The sequence below is a fragment of the Amblyraja radiata genome, chromosome 43 (genome assembly GCF_010909765.2).
Source record: "Amblyraja radiata isolate CabotCenter1 chromosome 43, sAmbRad1.1.pri, whole genome shotgun sequence".
Classification (NCBI taxonomy): Eukaryota; Metazoa; Chordata; class Chondrichthyes; order Rajiformes; family Rajidae; genus Amblyraja; species Amblyraja radiata.
Genome location: NC_045998.1, coordinates 1,173,151 through 1,199,842, shown reverse-complemented (window position 1 = coordinate 1,199,842; position 26,692 = coordinate 1,173,151). Strand labels below are relative to the sequence as shown.

At 47.8% G+C, this 26,692-nt stretch overlaps 2 protein-coding genes across 2 annotated transcripts in view; both read left to right on the top strand.

Moving 5' to 3' along the window:
* Nucleotides 1-10,218, top strand: part of LOC116968066 (galactose-3-O-sulfotransferase 2-like) — a 130,500-nt gene extending 120,282 nt beyond the window's left edge. Inside the window, exons 2-4 of the mRNA XM_033014692.1 lie at nucleotides 5,929-6,045; nucleotides 6,563-6,821; nucleotides 9,423-10,218. Of these exons, the coding sequence (XP_032870583.1) occupies nucleotides 5,939-6,045; nucleotides 6,563-6,821; nucleotides 9,423-10,193 (1,137 nt within the window). The 5' untranslated portion in view covers nucleotides 5,929-5,938 and the 3' untranslated portion in view covers nucleotides 10,194-10,218. The remainder of the gene's footprint in view (nucleotides 1-5,928; nucleotides 6,046-6,562; nucleotides 6,822-9,422) is intronic.
* LOC116968067 (galactose-3-O-sulfotransferase 2-like) lies at nucleotides 472-26,692 on the top strand. Its single transcript, XM_033014693.1, has 4 exons — nucleotides 472-622; nucleotides 22,338-22,454; nucleotides 23,104-23,362; nucleotides 25,897-26,692. The coding sequence occupies exons 2-4, from the start codon at nucleotides 22,348-22,350 to the stop codon at nucleotides 26,665-26,667; spliced, it is 1,137 nt and encodes a 378-aa protein (XP_032870584.1). The 5' UTR covers nucleotides 472-622; nucleotides 22,338-22,347; the 3' UTR covers nucleotides 26,668-26,692.

Here is a 26,692-nt window from a genome sequence, read left to right as displayed (position 1 = left end):
GTGACCAAACTGTGACCCATATCTCTCATCACTGGGACACGGGACCCCCCCCAAGAGCCGAAGGTTATGTACAGTGCGTGGCCCATCACCCAGTGATGCCACACTGCCACTCAAGTCTGATGTAGGGAGAGGGTGGGGACAGGAGAGAGGGACAGAGGGGGAGGGGGAGAGAGACAGAGAGTGAGGGAGGGAGGGAGAGAGAAAGAACGAAAATGATGAACATTGTGATAGTCCCTGCCACAATTCCCTCCTCTGGCAGCTCGTTCCATACACCCACCACTGTTTGGGGGGGTAGTTGTTACCCCCTGCCCACCAGATGTGACCCCACCACCACCAATCTCGACACCCTCCCTGTCATAAAAGCCTCGTTTGTCCTTACTCCTTTGCCCCGTCAGGCATTTGGAAGGAAACCAACAGGTGATGACACAGGTAGGTAGCTCTGTAACCTCCCACCTTCCCACTGCTAGTCGACAGCACCCACTTCCTAGAAGCTCACACACGCAGTCACTGCTCATTCACACACTGGTTCTCCAGCTCCGAGCTTCAAGCTTTCATCTCACCTGATCAAGGGAACGGATTAACTGATTCAGCAGACACCTTGCTGAGGTCCAAAGACCTACAGGTATGTCGGTAAACTGGCTCGGTAAATGTAAAGATTATCCCTAGTGTGTGTAGGATAGTGTTAGTGTGCGGGGGTCGCTGGTTGGCACGGACCCCGTGGGCCGCGCTGTATCTCTAAACTAAACTAAGCTAAACTAAACTGAACTCTTTCCGAATGGCACAATCTGACTCAGGGCTGCAAGCAAGCGGCAAGAATAAGATCTAGGACAGAGAGTCACTGAGTGACAGAGTCGTCGAGTTACAGTGTGGAAACAGGCCCTTCAGCCCAAGTTGCCCACACCAAACAACATGTCCCATCTACACTAGTCCCACCTGCCCGCGTTTGGTCCATATCCCTCTGCACCTGTCCTATCCATGTACCTGTCCAGTGTCTTTTAAATGTGATAGCCCAGCCTCAACTACCTCCTCTGGCAGCTCGTTCCATACACCCACCACCCTTTGTGTAAATAAGTTTCCCCACAGGATCCAACTAAATCTTTCCCCCCTCACCTTAAACCCATGTCCCCTGGTTCTTGATTCCCCTACTCTGGGCAAGAGATTCTGTGTATTCATCGACCAATTCCCCTGGTAATTTTATACACCTCTATAAGATTCCTCATTCTCCTGGGCTGCAAGTGATAAAGTCCTCGCCTGCCCCAACCTCTCCCTTTAGCTCAGACCCTCGAGTCCTGGCAACATCCTCGTAAATCTTCTCTGCACCCTCTCCAGCTGAATCCTCAACTTTCTGAGTTGGAATTTGTGTAACAGACCACGATAAAACCAATACTTTTATTGATTAAAAGATACAGCATCGAAACAGCCCGTTGACAAAAGTTCTATGTCATTCCACTTCCTTATCCACTCCCTACACACTAGGGGGGCAATTAACTTACAAACCCGCACGTCTTTGGAGTGTGGGAGGAAACCGGAGCACCCGGAGAAAACCCACTCGGTCACAGGGAGAAGTTAGAAGCTCCATACAGTCAGCACCCGTAGTCAGGATTGAACCCGATTCTCTGGCGTTATGAGGCAGCAGCTCTACCCGCTGGGCCACCGTGCCGCCTCAGGAGGATGAGGCGAGATAACGTCAGGTTATTAATTAACTCATCTGATAGATGCCACGTTACAAAGAGATTATTGTTCCACTACTTGATGATGTTATTGTTACACCCACACCCAGTGGCCACGGGCACCGAGCAAGTACAATAGTGCTGGAGCAACTCAGCCGGTCAGGCAGCAACTGTGGAGAACATGGATAGGTGACGTTTCACAGAGTGCTGGAGTAACTCAGCGGGTCAGGCAGCATCTGTGGAGAACATAGATAGGTGATGTTTCACAGAGTGCTGGAGTAACTCAGCGGGTCAGGCAGCATCTGTGGAGAACATGGATAGGTGACGTTTCACAGAGTGCTGGAGTAACTCAGCGGGTCAGGCAGCATCTGTGGAGAACATGGATAGGTGACGTTTCACAGAGTGCTGGAGTAACTCAAACCGGTCAGGCAGCATCTGTGGAGAACATGGATAGGTGACGTTTCACAGAGTGCTGGAGTAACTCAGCGGGTCAGGCAGCATCTCTGGGGAGCATAGATAGGTGGCATTTTAGGTCAGGACCCATCTTCAGACTGATTCACAAGTTATAGTAGAATAAGGCCATTCGGCCCTTCAAGACTACTCCGCCATTCTGTTATCATTTCAACAATTAAAATTTAAATTTAAACAGAATAACAACCAATATTTTAAATATTTACAGATATGTGACTATGAAGAAATATACACAGATTTCAAAGTATAATCTTAGATCCATTGGAAGAAACAATGAATATAAAGGTGGATTCACAAAAATTAATATCATACATATAATAGTACTAGACCAAGTGCAGACCCGTTGGGTCTGTTCCCCCAACGTGTGGTTGTGGGGAGGGGGGGAGACGGCATGCAGCGTCACACACACTAACTATCCCCCCCCCCCCCGCACTCACGCTAATTACCCCCCTTGATATTATATTAATATTATTAATTTGCTCCTTTTACTCCATAACCACCCTATCTACTGACGCATAGCCCCCAACTTGCAGTCACATCTAGAGGGGGGGGGGGGGGGGCGAGGGTAGAGAGTGAGGGCAGAGAGAGAAGGGGCAGAGACAGAGAGAGAGTGGAGGAGAGAGAGAGGGTGAGAGTGAGGGGGAGAGAGAGGGGGTGCGAGGGGGAGAGGTGGGGAGCAGGGAGGGGGAGGGAAGAGGGTAGAGAGTGTGGAGGGGAGGGGGTTTAGGCGAGGGAGGGTGGAGGAGGGGATGGAGGGGAGCAGGGGAGAGAGAGAGCGGGGGAGAGAGGAGAGGGAAGAGGAGAGAGGAGAGGGGAGAGGAGAGGGGGGGAGAGGAGAGGGGGGGAGAGGAGAGGGGGGGGAGGAGAGGGGGGAGAGGAGAGGGGGGAGAGGAGGGGGGAGAGGGGAGGGGGGAGAGGAGAGGGGGGAGAGGAGAGAGGAGGGGGGAAGAGGAGAGGGGGGGGAGGAGAGGGGGGAGAGGAGAGGGGGGAAAGGAGAGGGGGGGGAGGGGGGAAGAAGAGAGGGGGGAGAGGAGAGGGGGGGAGGGGAGAGGGGGGAGGAGAGAGGAGAGGGGGGGGGGGAGAGAGGAGAGGGGGGGTTAGAGAGGATGGGAGAGAGAGAGAGAGAGAGAGAGAGAGAGAGAGAGAGAAAGGGAGAGAGACAGGGGGGGAGAGAGAGAGAAAGAAAGAGGGATAGGAGAGAGAGAGAGAGAATGCCTTTTTACTCAACCCAAACCCCCCAAACAACCATTTGCAGGCAGTTGCTTTTTTCCTTCAAACTAACCATAACCATATTTTCATTTCCAAACCAAATTAAGGGTACCTGTACTTACAGCTGTGTAGTCATTTGTTCAGTCATTCAGAGCTCAGACCTCCAGCTTGCAGACACTGATTGGGGCACCCCACTTCCTGGTTTTATAGTCCCTCCCCCATCCCACCAGCAGGAGCAGCAGAGAGAATGGGGAATTTTGTAAAAACATTAATATCTCTTTCATATTTCATCGACGGGAAAAGTCCTCGGCACACATACGGCGGAGGGGGGCTCTGAGCGAGGTGGCCAAAAATGACGGCCGTAGGTGGCGGCGTTCTCTCGGAAATCGCAGCACAGATCGCCAAAACCGGTCAAGAACAGAGTTTTAGTAATATAGATTTTAAATAGAGAATTCCCATCAACAGAGGCAATTAGAGAAGACTGGGAAAAAGAATTAACGATAAATATTTCGAATGAAATATGGGAAAAGTATTTGATATATATACATAAATGTTCGATTAATGCTAGACAGAATTTAATTCAATTTAAAATACTTCAGAGATTATATTATTCAAAAACGAGGTTGAATAAATTCTACCCAAATATCTCTCCCATCTGTGATAAATGTCTTTCTCAAAATGCCAATATTACACATTCTTTTGTATCTTGCACAAAACTTCATAAATTTTGGTGTGATATTTTTGATAAATTCACAAAGCTATTTAAGATAAAATTGGAAGCTAATACTGAAAAGATTATATTTGGAGTAATGGGAGATGGGAACAAATTAAACATATCCCAAACACATCATTTTTTAATTATGGGTTAATAACAGCAAAAAAACTCATACATGAATTTTTGGAAAAATGCTACTATACCAACGCTTAAAATGTGGATTAGTAATAAGTTGGACACAGCACACCTGGAAGAAATGAGACTCCTCCTAATAGATAAACAAGACCAATTCTTAACGAAGGTAGACAAAAAAAATGGAGAAACTCAGCGGGTGCAGCAGCATCTATGGAGCGAAGGAAATAGGCAACGTTTCCTATTTCCAGAAGGTTTTCGGCCTGAAACGTTGCCTATTTCCAGAAGGTTTTCGGCCTGAAACGTTGCCTATTTCTAGAAGGATTTCGGGCCTGAAACGTTGCCTATTTCCAGAAGGATTTCGGCCTGAAACGTTACCTATTTCCAGAAGGATTTCGGCCTGAAACGTTGCCTATTTCCAGAAGGATTTCAGCCTGAAACGTTGCCTATTTCCAGAAGGATTTCGGCCTGAAACGTTGCCTATTTCCAGAAGGATTTCGGCCCGAAACGTTGCCTATTTCCAGAAGGATTTCGGCCTGAAATGTTGCCTATTTCTAGAAGGATTTCGGGCCCGAAACGTTGCCTATTTCCAGAAGGATTTCGGCCTGAAACGTTGCCTATTTCCAGAAGGATTTCGGGCCCGAAACGTTGCCTATTTCCTTCAGGGTTTCGGGCCTGAAACGTTGCCTATTTCCTTCAGGGTTTCGGCCCGAAACTTTGCCTATTTCCTTCGCTCCATAGATGCTGCTGCACCCGCTGAGTTTCTCCAGCTTTTTTGTGTACCTTCGATTTTCCAGCATCTGCAGTTCCTTCTTGAACCAATTCTTAACGAGTTGGTCTCCATTTATTGATTTCCTTGATTCATGTGGTGGAACAGTATCGTAAAAATTAAATGTTTCAGGTATGGGTGAAAGATGATCAACAATAGAAAAAATCATCCCCTTGCATCTGTTGATAATCTCCCTCCTGCTCTCTGTTCTCGCTTATCTCTTTTCCTCACCATCTCTTTTCCTTTTTTATCTACACACACTACACTTTTCCATATTCTTTACTATATCCTTTTTTTTTTCTTATTTCTCTCTTTAAAAAATCAAAAATGAAGTTGTACAGAGAATGTATTCTGTTAACATATATTAGGCACCTGTAAAAAGGTACCACTGTATTGTATTTACTTCTAATAAAATATATTTTTAAAAAAGACTACTCCGCCATTCAATCATGGCCGATCTCTGCCTCCTAATCCCATTTTCCTTCCTTCTCCCCATAACCCTTGACATCCGTTCTAATCAAGAATTTGTCCATCTCTGCGTTAAAAATATCCACTAACTTGGCAATGAGTTCCACAGATTCACCACCCTCTGACTAAAGAAATTCCTCCTCACCTCCTTTCTAAGTCCTAGACTCTCCCACCAGTGGAAACATCCTCTCCACATCCACTCTATCGATGCCTTTCATTAGTCTGTACGTTTCAATGAGGTGTCCTCTCATCCTTCTAAACTCCAGCGAGTACAGGCCCAGTGCTGTCAAACGATCATCAAATGTTAACCCACTCATTCCTGGAATAATTCTTGTAAATCTCTGGACCTGGGTGATGTTTTGTGTCGAGACCCTTCTTCAGACTAAAGGTTTAAGTGGGGTGAACATGGACAGGGCGGGCCGAAGGGCCTGTGTCCGTATTCTAACTGTGAGGTCGGTGTGGGTGAATCCTAACAGTGTTTCCCTGTTGTTCAGGTAAGCGGGAATGTTCAGTCATTGGAAAAGACGAACTGGGAAGATGTTCCTGATGCTGGTGGTGGCCAGCTGTCTGACCTTCGTTGCTAGTTTGGTCTACTTCTCTACAGTGAATGGGTAAGTCTAACCCTGGACTACAACCTCCCTCTGTCACCCTCTCTCCTCTGCCTTGATAGTCATAGCGCCATGCAGCACACACACAGGCCCTTCGGCCCAACTAATCCTTGCTAACCAACATGTCCAATGTCCACTGACTTTAGTTTATTGTCATAGACCCGAAACGTCACCCATTCCTTCTCTACAGAGATGCTGCCTGACCCGCTGAGTTACTCCAGCACTCTGTGAAACGTCACCTATCCATGTTCTCCACAGATGCTGCCTGACCCGCTGAGTTACTCCAGCACTCTGTGAAACGTCACCTATCCATGTTCTCCACAGATGCTGCCTGACCCGCTGAGTTACTCCAGCACTCTGTGAAACGTCACCTATCCATGTTCTCCACAGATGCTGCCTGACCCGATGAGTTACTCCAGCTTTTTTTGTCTATCGGGTGAAATATGAGATGCTGTTCCTCCGATCAGACTTGTGTGAAACTGTGCTGTTGGCTGTGACCTGACCTCTGGTTTGTGAACAGGTACAGGTTCTCTCGGGAAGTTCCCTGCACGCCCAGGAAACACGTGGCATTTATGAAGACCCACAAATCGGCAAGCAGCACTGTGCTGAACCTCCTGTACCGCTACGGAGATGCCAAGAATCTCACCTTCGCTCTGCCTCCCGATAATCACCTGGGCTACCCGAATCTCTTCAGGGCCACCTTTGTTAAAGGCTTTGCAAAGAACCCGGGCAAGGAATACAACATCATCTGTAACCACATGCGCTTCAATCTGCCTGAGGTAGCTCCATCTCATAAGGGATAGGAGCAGGATGAGGCCATTCAGCTCATCAAGTCTACTCCGCCATTCAGTCATAGCTGATCTATCCCTCTCTCCTAACCCATTCTCCTGCCTTCTCCCCATAACTCCTGACACCCGTACTAATCAAGAATCTATCTATCTCTGTCTTAGAAAATATCCATTGACTTGGCCTCCACAGCCTTCTGTGGTAATGTGTTTTTGAATATCTTTTATTCATTGTTCTATATCACTCTACATCATCATCTATATCTCTCGTTTCCATTTCCCCTGACTAGTCTGAAGAAGGGTCTCGACCTGAAACTTGAACCAAAGCCTCCTTTTCTGTCTGGGAGTATCTCCTTTCTACCAATGATCCATTCCTTCTCTCCAGAGATGCTGCCTGTCCCACTGAGTTACTCCAGCTTTTAGTGTCTACCTTCGGTTTAAACCAGCATCTGCAGTTCCTTCCTACACAGTGATATTGGAGTATATAAACATGATGACATACGAGGCTGCTCTGGAAGGTTGGATCGCATGGGATCCAAGGACAGTGGCTGAATGGATAGCAAATTGGCTCCATGGAAGGAAGCAGAGGGTGATGGTAGAAGGTTGCTTCTCGGACTGGAGGCCTGTGACCAGTGATGTGCCTCAGGGTTCGGTGCTGGGCCCTTTACTGTTTGTCATCTACATCAATGATTTGGATGAGAACATACAACGCAAGATTAGCAAGTTTGCTGATGATACAAACGTTCGTTGTTTTGCAGATAATGAAGATGGTTGTGAAAGATTGCAGCAGGATCTGGATCGGTTGGGCAGGTGGGCTGAGGAATGGTTGATGGAATTTAATGCAGAGAAATGTGAGGTGTTGCACTTTGGGAAGTTTAACATGGGCAGGACCTACACAGTGAATGTTAGGGCTCTGGGTAGTGTTGTAGAGCAGAGGGATCTAGGAGTACAGGTGCATGGTTCCTTGAAGTTGGAATCACAGGTAGATAGGGTGGCACATTGCATCAATAGACAATAGGTGCAGGAGTAGGCCATTCGGCTAGCATTGCCATTCACTGTGATCATGGTTGATCATCCACAATCAATACCCCGTTCCCACCTTCTCTCCATATCCCTTGACTCCTCTATCTTTAAGAGCTCTATCTAACTCTCTCTTGAAAGCATCCAGAGAATCGGCCTCCATTGCCTTCTGAGGCAGAGAATTTCACAGATTCACAACTCTCTGAGTGAAAAGGTTTTTGTCATCTCGGTTCTAAATGGCTTACCCCTTATTCTTAAACTGTGGCGTCCTCATAGCATCAGTCGGAGTATATTGAGTATAGACGTTGAGAGGTCATGTTGCAGTTGTATAAGACGTTGGTGAGACCGCATTTAGAGTATTGTGTTCAGTTCAGGGCACCATGTTATAGGAAAGATATTGTCAAGCTAAAAGGATTCAGAGAAGCTTTGAGAGGATGTTGCCAGGACTAGAGGGTGTGAGCTATAGGGAGAGGTTGAGCAGGCTGAGTCTCTATTCCATGGAGCGCAGGGGGATAAGGGGTGATCTTATCGAGGTCATGAGGAATACATAGGGTAGATGCAAAGAGTCTCTTAACCCGAGTAGGGGAATCAAGGACCAGAGAACATAGGTTCAAGGAGAAGGGCAAAAGATTTAATAGGAATCTGAGAGGTAACCTTTTCTCACAAAGAGTGATGGGTGTATGGAACGAGCTGCCAGAGGAGGTAGTTGAGGCTGGGACTATCCCAACGCTTAAGAAACAGTTAGACAGGTACATGGATAGGACAGGTTTGGAGGGATATGGACCAAGCGCAGGCAAGTGGGACTAGTGAAGCTGGGACTTTGTTGGCCGGTGTGGACAAGTTGGGCCGAAGGGCCTGTTTCCACACTGTATCACTCTGTGACTCTCTGACAGTGATATTGTAGTATATATACATGTTGGTGTACAGTGATATTGTGGTATATATACACGTTAGTACACAGTGATATTGTAGTATATATACACGTTGGTAAACAGTGATATTGTAGTATATATACACGTTAGTACACAGTGATATTGTAGTATATATACACGTTAGTACACAGTGATATTGTAGTATATATACACGTTAGTACACAGTGATATTGTAGTATATATACACGTTAGTACACAGTGATATTGTGGTATATACACACGTTAGTACACAGTGATATTGTGGTATATACACACGTTAGTACACAGTGATATTGTAGTATATATACACATTAGTGTAGTGATATTGTAGTATATATACGCGTTAGTGCAGTGATATTGTAGTATATATATACGTTAGTACACAGTGATATTGTAGTATATATACACGTTAGTACACAGTGATATTGTAGTATATATACACATTAGTGTAGTGATATTGTAGTATATATACACGTTAGTACATAGTGATATTGTAGTATATATATACGTTAGTACACAGTGATATTGTAGTATATATACACGTTAGTACACAGTGATATTGTAGTATATATACACGTTGGTGTACAGATATCGTCGTGTGTATCTATCAGTGGACGGGAGTGAGAGTGGGATCTGATGTTGCTCTTTCTCTCCCCATCCACAGGTGAAGAAGGTGACGGGCAACGACTCTTTCGTCTTCACCATCCTGCGGAACCCAGACAGCGTGGCAGAGTCGGCGTTTATCTACTGTCACAATGATGTGCCGGCCTTTCGTGCCGTGAAGACCCTGACTGAGTTTGTGAGGAAGCTGGACAAGGAGTTCAAACTGCAAGGGAGCAACAACCACCTCGCCCATAACGTGTTGTGGTTCGATCTTGGTGGGGACGCGGAGGCAGGGGCTGAAGGACCTCACGTTGACCAAGCCCTCAAGGAGTTCGACTCTACCTTCCATCTGGTCTTGCTGGCCGAGTACTTTGACCAGTCGCTGGTCTTGTTGCGGGAGGCTCTGTGTTGGGACATGGAGGACATGGTGTCCTTCCAGCTCAACGCCCGTGACCCCTCGACCAGAAGCTCACTCCCCCCTGATCTTCTCTCCACCCTCCAGCGCTGGAACGCCCTGGACTGGCATCTCTACCGCCACTTCAACACGTCCTTCTGGCAACGGGTGGAACGGTACGGGGTGGACAGGATGGAGAGAGACGTCAAGCATCTCCGCCATCTTAGCCAGAAAATCCAAGATATCTGTCTGCAAAGCAGCACTCCAGTGGCCAAAAGCAAGAGCTCCAATTACATCAAATCACCCGACTATGGCTGGGCCAAGATCACTGGTTATCTCCTGAAAGGCAACTTGACCGGACAAACCAAGGAAATGTGCAGCAGGATGGTTCTCCCAGAGGGCACGTATCTCAATCATCTAAAGAGAAAGCAGGGGTAGACAACCCTTGCACCTCAGCAAGGTGACTCCAGCCAGCGTGTAGAAAGGTGTTAGTGTTTAGTCATGAACCAATGGTGCTTGAGGGAGCATAGGATAGTACAGCACAGGACCGGGCCCTTCGGCCCACAATGTCCATGCCGGACATGACGTCAGGTTAAACTGATCTCCTCTCCCTGTACATGATCTATATCATAGAAACATAGAAAATAGGTGCAGGAGTAGGACATTCGGCCCTACCAGCCAGCACCGCCATTCAATATGATCATGGATGATCATCCAGAATCTGTACACCACTCCTGCTTTCTCTCCATATCCCATGACTCAGTTACTGTGACTGTCTGGCTGTGGGAGGTTCCAGAACTTTCCGTGATGTGTCTTTGGGGAAATATCGCAGGCAAGTGATGTGTTGGGGAGGGGCAGTCTTGTAGAATTAAGCAGGACAATGCCACAAGGGTGTTTTCTATATTTAACCTTTAGTTGAATGATTGAATTTCAGAATTGTGCGAGCTGGAACAAGAATGTTGTTTTGCATAAAGGGTGGTTTGTGACAGGTAGCGTTGCCAACGTTCTCATTCACAAATAAGGGACAAAAGGTCAAAATATGGACAAATTCCCGACGGCAATCCTTTGAGCGACTCAGCCGTGGCTGGGTGAATGATGAGTTGGCCCGGGTGCTGGACTGTACACTAAGCCCAGCCGGCGGGCCAGCTAAGCGGTTTTGGCCCAGGTGCCGGGGGCAAAGTCCAGCACCCCATCCAACTCATGAACCAATGATCAGCCATGAGAAGGAGGGGTGGTGGTGTCGGCGGTAAGCGAAGGTCTGAAGGTCGGACAGCTGGCCGGGCTGCCGACCAACCGACGGGGCCACGGGTGAGGTGCTGCTGCTGCACTCCATGGGCTGCACTACGTCGGGACGGGTGAGGAGGGGCTGGACGCGGCGCTCTGACACGACAGTCCCTTCGACCCGAGTAGAAACAGGTACAGCAGGCAGTGAAGAAAGAGAATGGCATGTTAGCCTTTATAACAAGAGGAATCGAATAAAGGAGCAAAGAGGTCCTTCTGCAGTTGTACAGAGCCCTAGTGAGACCACACCTGGAGTATTGTGTGCAGTTTTGGTCCCCTAATTTGAGGAAAGACATTCTTGCGATTGAGGGAGTGCAGCGTAGGTTTACAAGGTTAATTCCCGGGATGGCGGGACTGTCATATGCTGAGAGAATGGAGCGGCTGGGCTTGTACACTCTGGAGTTTAGAAGGATGAGAGGGCATCTCATTGAAACATATAAGATTGTTAAGGGCTTGGACACACTAGAGGCAGGAAACATGTTCCCGATGTTGGGGGAGTCCAGAACCAGGGGCCACAGTTTAAGAATAAGGAGTAAGCCATTTAGAACGGAGACGAGGAAACACTTTTTCTCACAGACAGTGGTGAGTGTGGAATTCTCTGCCTCTGAGGGTGGTGGAGGCAGGTTCTCTGGATGCTTTCAAGAGGGAGCTAGATAGGGCTCTTAAAAATAGCAGAGTCAGGGGATATGAGAAGAAGGCAGGAACGGGGTACTGATTGGGGATGATCAGCCATGATCACATTGAATGGCGGTGCAGGCTCGAAGGGCCGAATGGCCTACTCCTGCACCTATTTTCTATGTTTCTATGTTTCTCCCCTCTCCCATCGGGCAAGAGGTACAGAAGTGTGAAAACGCACACACCTCCAGATTCAGGGACAGTTTCTTCCCGGCTGTTATCAGGCAACTGAACCGTCCTCTCACCAACTAGAGAGCAGTCCTGACCTCCCATCTACCTCATTGGAGACCCTCGGACTATCTTTAATTGGACATTACTAGACTTTATCTTGCACTAAACGTTATTCCCTTCATCCTGTATCTGTACTGTGTGGACGGCTCGATTGTAATCATGTATAGTCTTTGCGCTGATTGGATATCACGCAACAAAAATAATTTACATTGTACCTCGATACACGTGACAATAATAAACAAATCTATAATCTCACGTGGGATAGTATCTGACCATTCTTGTGATTCAGTGATAATCTAACATGACGTTATTAGAAGCCAGTGACTTTTATGCATGTGTACACTCTAGGGTTAATAAAGATTACTTTAAACTAAAGATAGGCACAAAGTGCTGGAGTAACTCAGCGGGACAGGCAGCATCTCTGGAGAGAAGGAATGGGTGACGTTTCGGGGTTGAGACGTTGAGATGCCAATTGTCACATCCAAACACCCTTTCATTACCTTGTTGTATTCCAATCAAAATTAAGTAAGCAAGGATATTAATATTTTCTCTCATTAATCAGTTGCAAAAATGGAGGCATACGTGTCAGAATATAATTTGGTTGGAACCCGTCCTTGAGCTCGCAAGGGGATCCCTTCTTCAGCTTGCGAAGGGGTATGGGCACAAACCCAACATCCTAATTAGATAAGGAAGCATGTTTTTCTTTCAGCTGCGAGTTCACTGTGTTCTGTGTGAAAGATGTTTGTTGAATTTCATGCTCCAACTTTGACCTTCATTCTGTTTCTTGTAACTATCTACCACAAATGGCTTGAGGCTTAAGGCTATTTCATCATTCCATACCAGGGCTACTTTCTCAGGAGTCATCGGGGGTTGGGTTCCTCTTGTCATCGGTCGCCCCATCAACATCTCGTGAGGCCTGTGTTTCTATTTTTCTGATTTCTCAGGGCATACATCACTATGGGCATGTCGCCTGGCCACAATAACCTATTTTGATGGCATACTGTCGCCAAAGTAGCTTTTATTTCCACATTTATTCTTTCCATCATCCCTGAGGACTGTGGTTGATATGGTGTGTAATATCTACGGGAACCCCAGAGCCTTCGACAAGGTCTGAACTAATTTACTGGTGAAATGAGTTCCTCTGTCACTGTTTATTGAACAAGGAGTTCAAGCTGCAAGGGAGCAACAACCACCTCGCCCATAACGTGTTGTGGTTCGATCTTGGTGGGGACGCGGAGGCAGGGGCTGAAGGACCTCACGTTGACCAAACCCTCAAGGAGTTCGACTCTACCTTCCATCTGGTCTTGCTGGCCGAGTACTTTGACCAGTCGCTGGTCTTGTTGCGGGAGGCTCTGTGTTGGGACATGGAGGACATGGTGTCCTTCCAGCTCAACGCCCGTGACCCTTCGACCAGAAGCTCACTCCCCCCTGATCTTCTCTCCACCCTCCAGCGCTGGAACGCCCTGGACTGGCATCTCTACCACCACTTCAACACGTCCTTCTGGCAACGGGTGGAACGGTACGGGGTGGACAGGATGGAGAAAGACGCCTCACAGCACCAGAGACCCGGGTTCGATCCTCGAAAGACGTTCAGGTTAGTAGGTTAATTGGCTTGTTATAAGTGTAAATTGTCCCTAGTGTGTGTCGGACAGTGTTAGTGTATGGGGTGATCGCTGGAAGATTCAGGTACAGTTTCATCCCGGCTGTTATCAGGCAACTGAATCGTCCTCTCACCAACTAGAGAGCAGTCCTGACCTCCATCTACCTCATTGGAGACCCTCGGACTATCTTTAATTGGACATTACTAGACTTTATCTTGCACTAAATGTTATTCCCTTCATCCTGTATCTGTACTGTGTGGACGGCTCGATTGTAATCATGTATAGTCTTTGCGCTGATTGGATATCACGCAACAAAAATAATTTACATTGTACCTCGATACACGTGACAATAATAAACAAATCTATAATCTCACGTGGGTAGCATCTGACTCCATTAGCAGGTACATCCAGTATTTGGGCTAAATTTGTTTGTCCCATACGGGACCGCCCTTGTCCCATATTTGACTGCTACTACGCGGGTCGAAGGGACTGTCGGGTCAGAGGGCTGCGTCCAGCCCAGCCTCACCCGTCCCGACAGAGTGCAGCCCATGGAGTGCAGCAGCAGCACCTCACCCGTGGCCCCGTCGGTCGGTCGGTCGGCAGAGGCTTCGGAGGCTCGATCCAGTGCTAAATGCAACTCAACTCTGCCTGTCTCGCCGGGTTAACCTACAGCCCTGCCTGGACTGACGGGACACCAGCGCTGCTTCTCTGCGCTGGCCATATTTCGTGCAAGTCCAGGCAGGGCTGTAGGTTAACCTGGCGGGACAGGCTGAGTTGAGCTGGGTTTAGCGCTGCTTCTCTGCGGTGGCTGTGGGCCTGGGGGTACCGCTCCCCTCTGACTCCCGACCTCTCTGGCCACCCCCGGGCGTGGGGGTGGGGACCGGACAGCGCCGTAGAGCCGGCCGGGATCGATCCTGGCTGCGGATGAGGTGCAGGTCTGTGCCACGTCTCCCTCCTCCAATCACTGCACTCTATCCTCAGTCCCCCCCCCCCCCCCTACACACGTCCCTCCTCCAATGATCGCGCTGAATCATCATGTCCCGCCCCCATTGCCAGGTGACCGACATCTCTCTCGTCCAATCGGCTCCCTCGATCAGCAGTCCCAACCCACTGTCTTGCGGAAAGCGGAGATTTCACCAGGTTTTAAAATCAGGATTACAAAAACTGGGGGGGATCGTAAAACAAAGGGGGGGGGGACGTGTCCCACCTGCCACCCCCGGACTTCCGCCCCTGCTTTGCTCCTATACTCAACTCCTCTTGTTATGAAGGCCCACATGCCATTAGCATTCACTGCCTGCTGTACCTGCATGCTTACTTTCAGTGACTGATCCACACTGATCCCGTTGTACTTACCTTATTCCCAACGACACCTTTCAGGTAATAATCTTCCTTCCTGTTTTTGCTTCTTCTTCTTCTTGCAAATGGAGTGCACAGCCTAAAGTTGTCGGACAGCTTGTTCTATTTGATCTTATTTGATTGTGCACACCAGGTTGATTGCACTTGTCGAAACAGGGCGGACCATGTGACGGTTGCAATCTCCCACCTCCCTGTTTTTGCTACCAAAGTGGATAACCTCACATTTATCCACATTAAACTGCATCTGCCATGCATCCGCCCACTCACCCAACCTGTCCAAGTCACCCTGCATTCTCATAGCATCCTCCTCACAGTTCACACTGCCACCCAGCTTTGTGTCATCTGCAAATTTGCTAATGTGACCGTTAATCCTTTCATTCCAATCATTAATATATATCAAGACAAATCAAGGGCAAAAGTTCCAGTCAACACAGAATATGGTGCTGCCACTCACATCTGAAGGGAGAGGGTGGGGTCACAAGAGGGAGGGAGGGGAGAGATGGAGAGGGAGAGAGACAGAGAGAGAGGGAGGGTGGGAGAGAGACAGAGAGAGAGGGAGGGTGGGAGGGAGGAAGAGAGGGAGAGAAAGAAAGAAAATGATGAACATTGTGATAGTCCCTGCCACAACTCCCTCCTCTGGCAGCTCGTTCCATACACCCACCACTGTTTGGGGGGCTAGTTGTTACCCCCTGCCCACCAGATGTGACCCCACCACCACCAATCTCGACTCCCTCCCTGTCATTAAAGCCTCGTTTGTCCTTACTCCTTTGCCCCTCAGGCATTTGGAAGGAAACCAACAGGTGATGATACAGGTAGATAGCTCTGTACCCTCCCACCTTCCCACTGCTACAGTCGACAACACCCACTTCCTAGAAGCTCGCACACGCAGTCACTGCTCATTCACACACCGGTTCTCCAGCTCCGAGCTTCAATCTTTCATCTCACCTGATCAAGGGAACAGATTAACTGTTTCAGCAGACACCTTGCTGAGGTCCAAAGACCCAGAGCTATGTAGGTCAGTGGCATAGGGTGGGTTTTGAGCGCCCGGGGCAGTTTAAAATATTGCGCCTCCTCATTAGCGGCTAGCCATGGCCCATGAGCTGTTATAAATCCAAGTTTTGTATTTATTTTCTCAACCTAACAAAAAGACGGCGGCGCTGCCTTTTATTCTTGCAAATTTTTCAATCACACTATCAAAATTTACATGAAAATTTGTCTCAATAGACAAAATTGCAAGGTTACAATCTTTCCTGGCTCATTGTTGATCGCTGATATGTCTTTATTAACTGTAATTTGGATAAACCCCTTTCACAACTAGCATTGGACACAGTAAATGTTAAAAACATTCTCAGTTCCACAACAATGTTAGTTAAACTTTCTTGCAACTTCCACTTAATTATCCAGCAAAGCAAAATCTAAAGCTGTCCATGTAGAAATGCTCTCTTCTGGATGGACTTCTTTAAATAAAGCAATATGCTCTGAAAGAGCACTTGACTGCCCAGATGTTGAAGCATGTTCAGGCAAAGCTGTCTCTGCTTCTAAAGCAGAAAGTGAACAGTTTACAGGCAGTGGATTATCTGGACATACAGATTCTGGTGTACTTTCATCACTGGTGCTATCAGCAGTGTTCACAATAAATCTGTCAAGAATTCCAGTTAGTTTAGCAAGCTGTTCTTGTTCTGTTTTTCATCTTTTCCTGCCCTGGGCACCAGATTCCTTTCTTTTAGACATTACTAGACCAAGTGCAGACCCGTTGGGTCTGTTTCCGCAACGGCGTTTGCGGGGGGGGGTGAGAAGAGGGGAGGGAGGGGAGAGGAGGAGGAGGAAACGGGATAGATTTGGGAGCGGGAGTGATGGAAGAGGGATGGGGGAAGGGGGTGGGGGGAGAGAGGGAAGGGGTGGGGGTGGGTAGAGAGGGAAGGGGGGTGGGGGAGAGATGGATGGGAGAGGGGTGAGGAGAGGGGGAGGAGAGAGTGGGAGAGAGGTGGGAAGAGTGGAGAGGGAGGGAGGGGTTAGAGGGGTAGCGGGGAGTGGTAGAAGAGGGACGGGGGAGTGGTGGAAGAGGACAGAGGGGAAGGGGTGGGGGAGAGAGGAGAAGGGAGAGGGTGGGGGAGGGAGAGGCGTCGGGTAAGGGGATGGAAGTGGAAGAGGGGAGGGAGGGGTAGGGGGAGTGGTGAAAGAGGGACAGGTGTAAGGGGGTGGTGGTAGAGAGGGAAGGGGGGTGGGGGAGAGAGGGAAGGGGGGTGGGAGAGGGAGAGGGATGGGTGGGAGAGGGAGAGGGAAACATAGAAACATAGAAATTAAGTGCAGGAGTAGGCCATTCGGCCCTTCGGCCCTGCACCACCATTCAATATGATCATGGCTGATCATCCAACTCAGTATCCTGTACCTGCCTTCTCTCCATACCCCCTGATCCCTTTAGCCACAAGGGCCACATCTAATTCCCTCTTAAATATAAACAATGAATTGGCCTCAACTACCTTCTGCGGCAGAGAGTTCCAGAGACTCACCACTCTCTGTGTGAAGAAAGTTCACAAGATCTTTGGTCACACACTAAGCTCGCGCCTCCACAAACAGATGAGCGTCTTCTTGAATGGAGAGCGCGTGGCCGCCTCCCACACAAACAGATGATCGTCTTCTTGAATGGAGAGCGCGTGGCCGCCTCCCACACAAACAGTCACACACACACACTGTGGACCAATATATATATATATATATACGTTAAATTTAATTTTGTGCAGTGTGTGTTAAAGGGAAACTGCACAATACAATGCAAGGGAGGGGGCTGTTCCCGCTACAAGATACTCGAGGATCTTTGCTTTGGATCAAAGATTATAGAGGATCATGGCTGATCATCCAACTCAGCATCCTGTACCTGCCTTCTCTCCATACCCCCTGACCCCCTTAGACATCAGTCCCGGTAGGCGGCGCGACTCTCGTCTGCAGTCCGTCTGCGTTTTTATTATTTTATGTCTATGTTTTTATGTAGTTTTTGTTAATTTTGTTGGGGTATGTGTGTGGGGGTGGTGTGGGGGGGGGGGGGGGGGGGTTGGGGTAACTTTTAAATCTCTCCCTGCACGGGAGACCCGACCTTTTCTTTGTCGGGTCTCCGTTGTCGTTGGGGCTGCAACGAGGAGCGGCCTCCAACAGGAAGACCGGGGGCTGTGGTGCCGACTACTCACCTCACCGTCGCGGAGCTGGCCGAGTCCAGAGCGGGTGGAGCTGTGGTGGACGCTGTTGCGACCCGACCCCCGGAGATTCGGTGGCTGCAACTGCGGGTCTGGCGGGCGGCACCGGGAGCCCGCGGGTCCCTGGAGGGAGACCGCTTTTCGGGGCTTCCGCAGCGGCGACTTCTTCCGCCCGAGTTGCGGGGTTGAAGAGCTCCTGGAGCGGGGCCTTACATCACCGCCCCGCGCGGCTTGGAATGGCCGCGGGACTGCAAGCGCGCGCCGGGGGCTCTAACATCAAGACCCGGTGTGCGGCCTTGCATCACCCGGCGTGGCTTAATGGCCACGGGACAATTCGCCATCGCCCGCCGGGGGCTTTGACTTTGACTTTGACTTTGACATCGGGGGGGAGAGTGCAGTGGAGAGAGAAGTTTTTTTGGCCTTCCATCACAGCGATGTGATGGATGTTTATGTAAATTATGTTGTGTCTTGGGTCTATTTGTTTGTAATGTATGGCTGCAGAAACGGCATTTCGTTTGGACCTCAAGGGGTCCAAATGACAATAAATTGAATTGTATTGTATTGTATTGTACACAGAGTGCTGGAGTAACTCAGCGGGTCAGGCAGCATCTGTGGAGAACATGGATAGGTGACGTTTCACAGAGTGCTGGAATAACTCAGCGGGTCAGGCAGCATCTGTGGAGAACATGGATAGGTGACGTTTCACAGAGTGCTGGAGTAACTCAGCGGGTCAGGCAGCATCTGTGGAGAACATGGATAGGTGACGTTTCACACAGTGCTGGAGTAACTCAGCGGGTCAGGCAGCATCTCTGGGGAGCATAGATAGGTGACATTTTAGGGCAGGACCCATCTTCAGACTGATTCACAAGTTATAGTAGAATAAGGCCATTCGGCCCTTCAAGACTACTCCGCCATTCTGTTATCATTTCAACAATTAAAATTTAAATTTAAACTGAATATCAACCAATATTTTAAATATTTACAGATATGTGACTATGAAGAAATATACACAGATTTCAAAGTATAATCTTAGATCCATTGGAAGAAACAATGAATATAAAGGCGGATTCACAAAAATTAATATCATACTTATATAATAGTACTAGACCTAGTGCAGACCCGTTGGGTCTGTTCCCCCAACGTGTGGTTGTGGGGGGGGGGGGGGGACGGCATGCAGCGTCACACACACTAACTATCCCCCCCCCCCGCACTCACGCTAATTACCCCCCTTGATATTATATTAATATTATTAATTTGCTCCTTTTACTCCATAACCACCCTATCTACTGACGCATAGCCCCCAACTTGCAGTCGCATCTAGAGAGGGGGGGGGGGGGGGGCGAGGGTAGAGAGTGAGGGCAGAGAGAGAAGGGGTAGAGACAGAGAGAGAGGGGAGGAGAGAGAGAGGGTGAGAGTGAGGGGGAGAGAGAGGGGGGGCGAGGGGGAGAGGTGGGGAGCAGGGAGGGGGAGGGAAGAGGGTAGAGGGTGTGGAGGGGAGGGGGTTTAGGCGAGGGAGGGTGGAGGAGGGGATGGAGGGGAGCAGGGGAGAGAGAGAGCGGGGGAGAGAGGAGAGGGGAGGGGAGAGGGGGGGGAGGAGAGGGGGGAGAGGAGAGGGGGGAGGGAGAGGAGGGGGGAAGAGGAGAGGGGGGAGAGGAGAAGAGGGGGGAAGAGGAGAGGGGGGGTTAGAGAGGATGGGAGAGAGAGAGAGAAAGGGAGAGAGGCAGGGGGGGAGAGAGAGAGAAAGAAAGAGGGATAGGAGAGAGAGAGAGAGAATGCCTTTTTACTCAACCCAAACCCCCCAAACAACCATTTGCAGGCAGTTGCTTTTTTCCTTCAAACTAACCATAACCATATTTTCATTTCCAAACCAAATTAAGGGTACCTGTACTTACAGATGTGTAGACATTTGTTCAGTCATTCAGAGCTCAGACCTCCAGCTTGCAGACACTGATTGGGGCACCCCACTTCCTGGTTTTATAGTCCCTCCCCATCCCACCAGCAGGAGCAGCAGAGAGAATGGGGAATTTTGTAAAAACATTAATATCTCTTTCATATTTCATCGATGGGAAAAGTCCTCGGCACACATACGGCGGAGGGGGGCTCTGAGCGAGGTGGCCAAAAATGACGGCCGTAGGTGGCGGCGTTCTCTCGGAAATCGCAGCACAGATCGCCAAAACCGGTCAAGAACAGAGTTTTAGTAATATAGATTTTAAATAGAGAATTCCCATCAACAGAGGCAATTAGAGAAGACTGGGAAAAATAATTAACGATAAATATTTCGAATGAAATATGGGAAAAGTATTTGATATATATACATAAATGTTCGATTAATGCTAGACAGAATTTAATACAATTTAAATACTTCATAGATTATATTATTCAAAAACGAGGTTGAATAAATTCTACCCAAATATCTCTCCCATCTGTGATAAATGTCTTTCTCAAAATGCCAATATTACACATTCTTTTGTATCTTGCACAAAACTTCATAAATTTTGGTGTGATATTTTTGATAAATTCACAAAGCTATTTAAGATAAAATTGGAAGCTAATACTGAAAAGATTATATTTGGAGTAATGGGAGATGGGAACAAATTAAACATATCCCAAACACATCATTTTTTAATTATGGGTTAATAACAGCAAAAAAACTCATACTTGAATTTTTGGAAAAATGCTACTATACCAACGCTTAAAATGTGGATTAGTAATAAGTTGGACACAGCACACCTGGAAGAAATGAGACTCCTCCTAATAGATAAACAAGACCAATTCTTAACGAAGGTAGACAAAAAAAATGGAGAAACTCAGCGGGTGCAGCAGCATCTATGGAGCGAAGGAAATAGGCAACGTTTCCTATTTCCAGAAGGTTTTCGGCCTGAAACGTTGCCTATTTCTAGAAGGATTTCGGGCCTGAAACGTTGCCTATTTCCAGAAGGATTTCGGCCTGAAACGTTACCTATTTCCAGAAGGATTTTGGCCTGAAACGTTGCCTATTTCCAGAAGGATTTCAGCCTGAAACGTTGCCTATTTCCAGAAGGATTTCGGCCTGAAACGTTGCCTATTTCCAGAAGGATTTCGGCCCGAAACGTTGCCTATTTCCAGAAGGATTTCGGCCTGAAACGTTGCCTATTTCTAGAAGGATTTCAGGCCTGAAATGTTGCCTATTTCCTTCAGGGTTTCGGCCCGAAACGTTGCCTATTTCCTTCAGGGTTTCGGCCCGAAACGTTGCCTATTTCCTTCAGGGTTTCGGCCCGAAACGTTGCCTATTTCCTTCGCTCCATAGATGCTGCTGCACCCGCTGAGTTTCTCCCGCTTTTTTGTGTACCTTCGATTTTCCAGCATCTGCAGTTCCTTCTTGAACCAATTCTTAACGAGTTGGTCTCCATTTATTGATTTCCTTGATTCATGTGGTGGAACAGTATCGTAAAAATTAAATGTTTCAGGTATGGGTGAAAGATGATCAACAATAGAAAAAATCATCCCCTTGCATCTGTTGATAATCTCCCTCCTGCTCTCTGTTCTCGCTTATCTCTTTTCCTCACCATCTCCTTTCCTTTTTTATCTACACACACTACACTTTTCCTTATTCTTTACTACCTGTATATCCTTTTTTTTTTCTTATTTCTCTCTTTAAAAAATAAATAATGAAGTTGTACAGAGAATGTATTCTGTTAACATATATTAGGCACCTGTAAAAAGGTACCACTGTATTGTATTTACTTCTAATAAAATATATATTTTTAAAAGACTACTCCGCCATTCAATCATGGCTGATCTCTGCCTCCTAATCCCATTTTCCTTCCTTCTCCCCACAATGAGTTCCACAGATTCACCACCCTCTGACTAAAGAAATTCCTCCTCACCTCCTTTCTAAAAGAGCGCCCTTTAATTCTGAAGCTTTGACCTCTGGTCCTAGACTCTCCCACCAGTGGAAACATCCTCTCCACATCCACTATATCGATGCCTTTCATTAGTCTGTACGTTTCAATGAGGTACCCTCTCATCCTTCTAAACTCCAGCGAGTACAGGCCCAGTGCTGTCAAACGATCATCAAATGTTAACCCACTCATTCCTGGAATCATTCTTGTAAATCTCTGGACCTGGGTGATGTTTTGAGTCGAGACCCTTCTTCAGACTGAAGGTATAAGTGGGGTGAACATGGACAGGGCGGGCCGAAGGGCCTGTTTCCGTATTCTAACTGTGAGGTCGGTGTGGGTGAATCCTAACAGTGTTTCCCTGTTGTTCAGATAAGCGGGAATGTTCAATCGTTGGAAAGGACGAACTGGGAAGTTGTTCCTGATGCTGGTGGTGGCCAGCTGTCTGACCTTCATTGCTAGTTTGGTCTACCTCTCTACAGTCAATGGGTAAGTCTAACCCTGGACTACAACCTCCCTCTGTCACCCTCTCTCCTCTGCCTTGATTGTCATAGCGCCATGCAGCACACACACAGACCCTTCGGCCCAACTAATCCTTGCTAACCAACATGTCCAATGTCCACTGACTTTAGTTTATTGTCGTAGACCCAAAATGTCACCCATTCCTTCTTTCCAGAGATGCTGCCTGACCCGCTGAGTTACTCCAGCACTCTGTGAAACGTCACCTATCCATGTTCTCCACAGATGCTGCCTGACCCGCTGAGTTACTCCAGCACTCTGTGAAACGTCACCTATCCATGTTCTCCACAGATGCTGCCTGACCCTCTGAGTTACTCCAGCACTCTGTGAAACGTCACCTATCCATGTTCTCCACAGATGCTGCCTGACCCGCTGAGTTACTCCAGCACTCTGTGAAACGTCACCTATCCATGTTCTCCACAGATGCTGCCTGACCCGCTGAGTTACTCTAGCACTCTGTGAAACGTCACCTATCCATGTTCTCCACAGATGCTGCCTGACCCGCTGAGTTACTCCAGCTTTTTGTGTCTATCGGGTGAAATATGAGATGCTGTTCCACCGATCAGACTTGTGTGAAACTGTGCTGTTGGCTGTGACCTGACCTCTGGTTTGTGAACAGGTACAGGTTCTCTCGGAAAGTTCCCTGCACGCCCAGGAAACACGTGGCATTTATGAAGACCCACAAATCGGCAAGCAGCACTGTGCTGAACCTCCTGTACCGCTACGGAGATGCCAAGAATCTCACCTTCGCTCTGCCTCCCGATAATCACCTGGGCTACCCGAATCTCTTCAGGGCCACCTTTGTTAAAGGCTTTGCAAAGAACCCGGGCAAGGAATACAACATCATCTGTAACCACATGCGCTTCAATCTGCCTGAGGTAGCTCCATCTCATAAGGGATAGGAGCAGGATGAGGCCATTCAGCCCATCAAGTCTACTCCGCCATTCAGTCATATCTGATCTATCCCTCTCTCCTAACCCATTCTCCTGCCTTCTCCCCATAACTCCTGACACCCGTACTAATCAAGAATCTATCTATCTCTGTCTTAGAAAATATCCATTGACTTGGCCTCCACAGCCTTCTGTGGTAATGCGTTTTCGCATATCTTTTATTCATTGTTCTATATCGCTCTACATCATCATCTATATCTCTCGTTTCCCTTTCCCCTGACTAGTCTGAAGAAGGGTCTCGACCTGAAACTTGAACCAAAGCCTCCTTTTCTGTCTGGGAGTATCTCATTTCTACCAATGACCCATTCCTTCTCTCCAGAGATGCTGCCTGTCCCACTGAGTTACTCCAGCTTTTAGTGTCTACCTTCGGTTTAAACCAGCATCTGCAGTTCCTTCCTACACAGTGATATTGGAGTATATAAACATGATGACATACGAGGCTGCTCTGGAAGGTTGGATCGCATGGGATCCAAGGACAGTTGGCTGAATGGATAGAAAATTGGCTCCATGGAAGGAAGCAGAGGGTGATGGTAGAAGGTTGCTTCTCGGACTGGAGGCCTGTGACCAGTGATGTGCCTCAGGGTTCGGTGCTGGGCCCGTTACTGTTTGTCATCTACATCAATGATTTGGATGAGAACATACAACGCAAGATTAGCAAGTTTGCTGATGATACAAACGTTAGTTGTTTTGCAGATAATGAAGATGGTTGTGAAAGATTGCAGCAGGATCTGGATCGGTTGGGCAGGTGGGCTGAGGAATGGTTGATGGAATTTAATGCAGAGAAATGTGAGGTGTTGCACTTTGGGAAGTTTAACATGGGCAGGACCTACACAGTGAATGTTAGGGCTCTGGGTAGTGTTGTAGAGCAGAGGGATCTAGGAGTACAGGTGCATGGTTCCTTGAAGTTGGAATCACAGGTAGATAGGGTGGCACATTGCATCAATAGACAATAGGTGCAGGAGTAGGCCATTCGGCTAGCATTGCCATTCACTGTGATCATGGTTGATCATCCACAATCAATACCCCGTTCCCACCTTGTCTCCATATCCCTTGACTCCTCTATCTTTAAGAGCTCTATCTAACTCTCTCTTGAAAGCATCCAGAGAATCGGCCTCCATTGCCTTCTGAGGCAGAGAATTTCACAGATTCACAACTCTCTGAGTGAAAAGGTTTTCGTCATCTCGGTTCTAAATGGCTTACCCCTTATTCTTAAACTGTGGCCTCCTCATAGCATCAGTCGGAGTATATTGAGTATAGACGTTGAGAGGTCATGTTGCAGTTGTATAAGACGTTGGTGAGACCGCATTTAGAGTATTGTGTTCAGTTCAGGGCACCATGTTATAGGAAAGATATTGTCAAGCTAAAAGGATTCAGAGAAGCTTTGAGAGGATGTTGCCAGGACTAGAGGGTGTGAGCTATAGGGAGAGGTTGAGCAGGCTGGGTCTCTATTCCATGGAGCGCAGGGGGATAAGGGGTGATCTTATCGAGGTCTTGAGAGGAATACATAGGGTAGATGCAAAGAGTCTCTTGCCCCGAGTAGGGGAATCGAGGACCAGAGAACATAGGTTCAAGGAGAAGGGCAAAAGATTTAATAGGAATCTGAGAGGTAACCTTTTCTCACAAAGAGTGGTGGGTGTATGGAACGAGCTGCCAGAGGAGGTAGTTGAGGCTGGGACTATCCCAACGCTTAAGAAACAGTTAGACTGGTACATGGATAGGACAGGTTTGGAGGGATATGGACCAAACGCAGGCAAGTGGGACTAGTGTAGCTGGGACATTATTGGCCGGTGTGGACAAGTTGGGCCGAAGGGCCTGTTTCCACATTGTATCACTCTGTGACTCTCTGACAGTGATATTGTAGTATATATACACGTTGGTACACAGTGATATTGTGGTATATATACACGTTAGTACACAGTGATATTGTAGTATATATACACATTAGTGTAGTGATATTGTAGTATATATACATGTTGGTGTACAGTGATATTGTAGTATATATACATGTTGGTGTACAGTGATATTGTAGTATATATACGTTAGTACACTGTGATATTGTGGTATATATACACGTTAGTACACAGTGATATTGTAGTATATATACACGTTAGTACACAGTGATATTGTAGTATATATACACGTTGGTGTACAGTGATATTGTAGTATATATACACGTTGGTACACAGTGATATGGTAGTATATATACACGTTAGTACACAGTGATATTGTAGTATATATACACGTTGGTGTACAGTGATATTGTAGTATATATACACGTTAGTACATAGTGATATTGTAGTATATATACACATTAGTGTAGTGATATTGTAGTATATATACACGTTAGTACAGTGATATTGTAGTATATATACACGTTGGTGTACAGATATCGTCGTGTGTATCTATCAGTGGACGGGAGTGAGAGTGGGATCTGATGTTGGTCTTTCTCTCCCCATCCACAGGTGAAGAAGGTGACGGGCAACGACTCTTTCGTCTTCACCATCCTGCGGAACCCAGACAGCGTGGCAGAGTCGGCGTTTATCTACTGTCACAATGATGTGCCGGCCTTTCGTGCCGTGAAGACCATGACTGAGTTTGTGAGGAAGCTGGACAAGGAGTTCAAACTGCAAGGGAGCAACAACCACCTCGCCCATAACGTGTTGTGGTTCGATCTTGGTGGGGACGCGGAGGCAGGGGCTGAAGGACCTCACGTTGACCAAACCCTCAAGGAGTTCGACTCTACCTTCCATCTGGTCTTGCTGGCCGAGTACTTTGACCAGTCGCTGGTCTTGTTGCGGGAGGCTCTGTGTTGGGACATGGAGGACATGGTGTCCTTCCAGCTCAACACCCGTGACCCCTCGACCAGAAGCTCACTCCCCCCTGATCTTCTCTCCACCCTCCAGCGCTGGAACGCCCTGGACTGGCATCTCTACCGCCACTTCAACACGTCCTTCTGGCAACGGGTGGAACGGTACGGGGTGGACAGGATGGAGAGAGACGTCAAGCATCTCCGCCATCTTAGCCAGAAAATCCAAGATATCTGTCTGCAAAGCAGCACTCCAGTGGCCAAAAGCAAGAGCTCCAATTACATCAAATCACCCGACTATGGCTGGGCCAAGATCACTGGTTATCTCCTGAAAGGCAACTTGACCGGACAAACCAAGGAAATGTGCAGCAGGATGGTTCTCCCAGAGGGCACGTATCTCAATCATCTAAAGAGAAAGCAGGGGTAGACAACCCTTGCACCTCAGCAAGGTG

Bases quoted from the DNA above. Each gene is read 5' to 3' on its own strand.
- LOC116968067 (XM_033014693.1), top strand. From the start codon at position 22,348: ATGTTCAATCGTTGGAAAGGACGAACTGGGAAGTTGTTCCTGATGCTG. The intron at 22,455-23,103 runs GTAAGTCTAACC...GTTTGTGAACAG, and splicing joins TACCTCTCTACAGTCAATGG to GTACAGGTTCTCTCGGAAAG. The intron at 23,363-25,896 runs GTAGCTCCATCT...CCCCATCCACAG, and splicing joins TGCGCTTCAATCTGCCTGAG to GTGAAGAAGGTGACGGGCAA.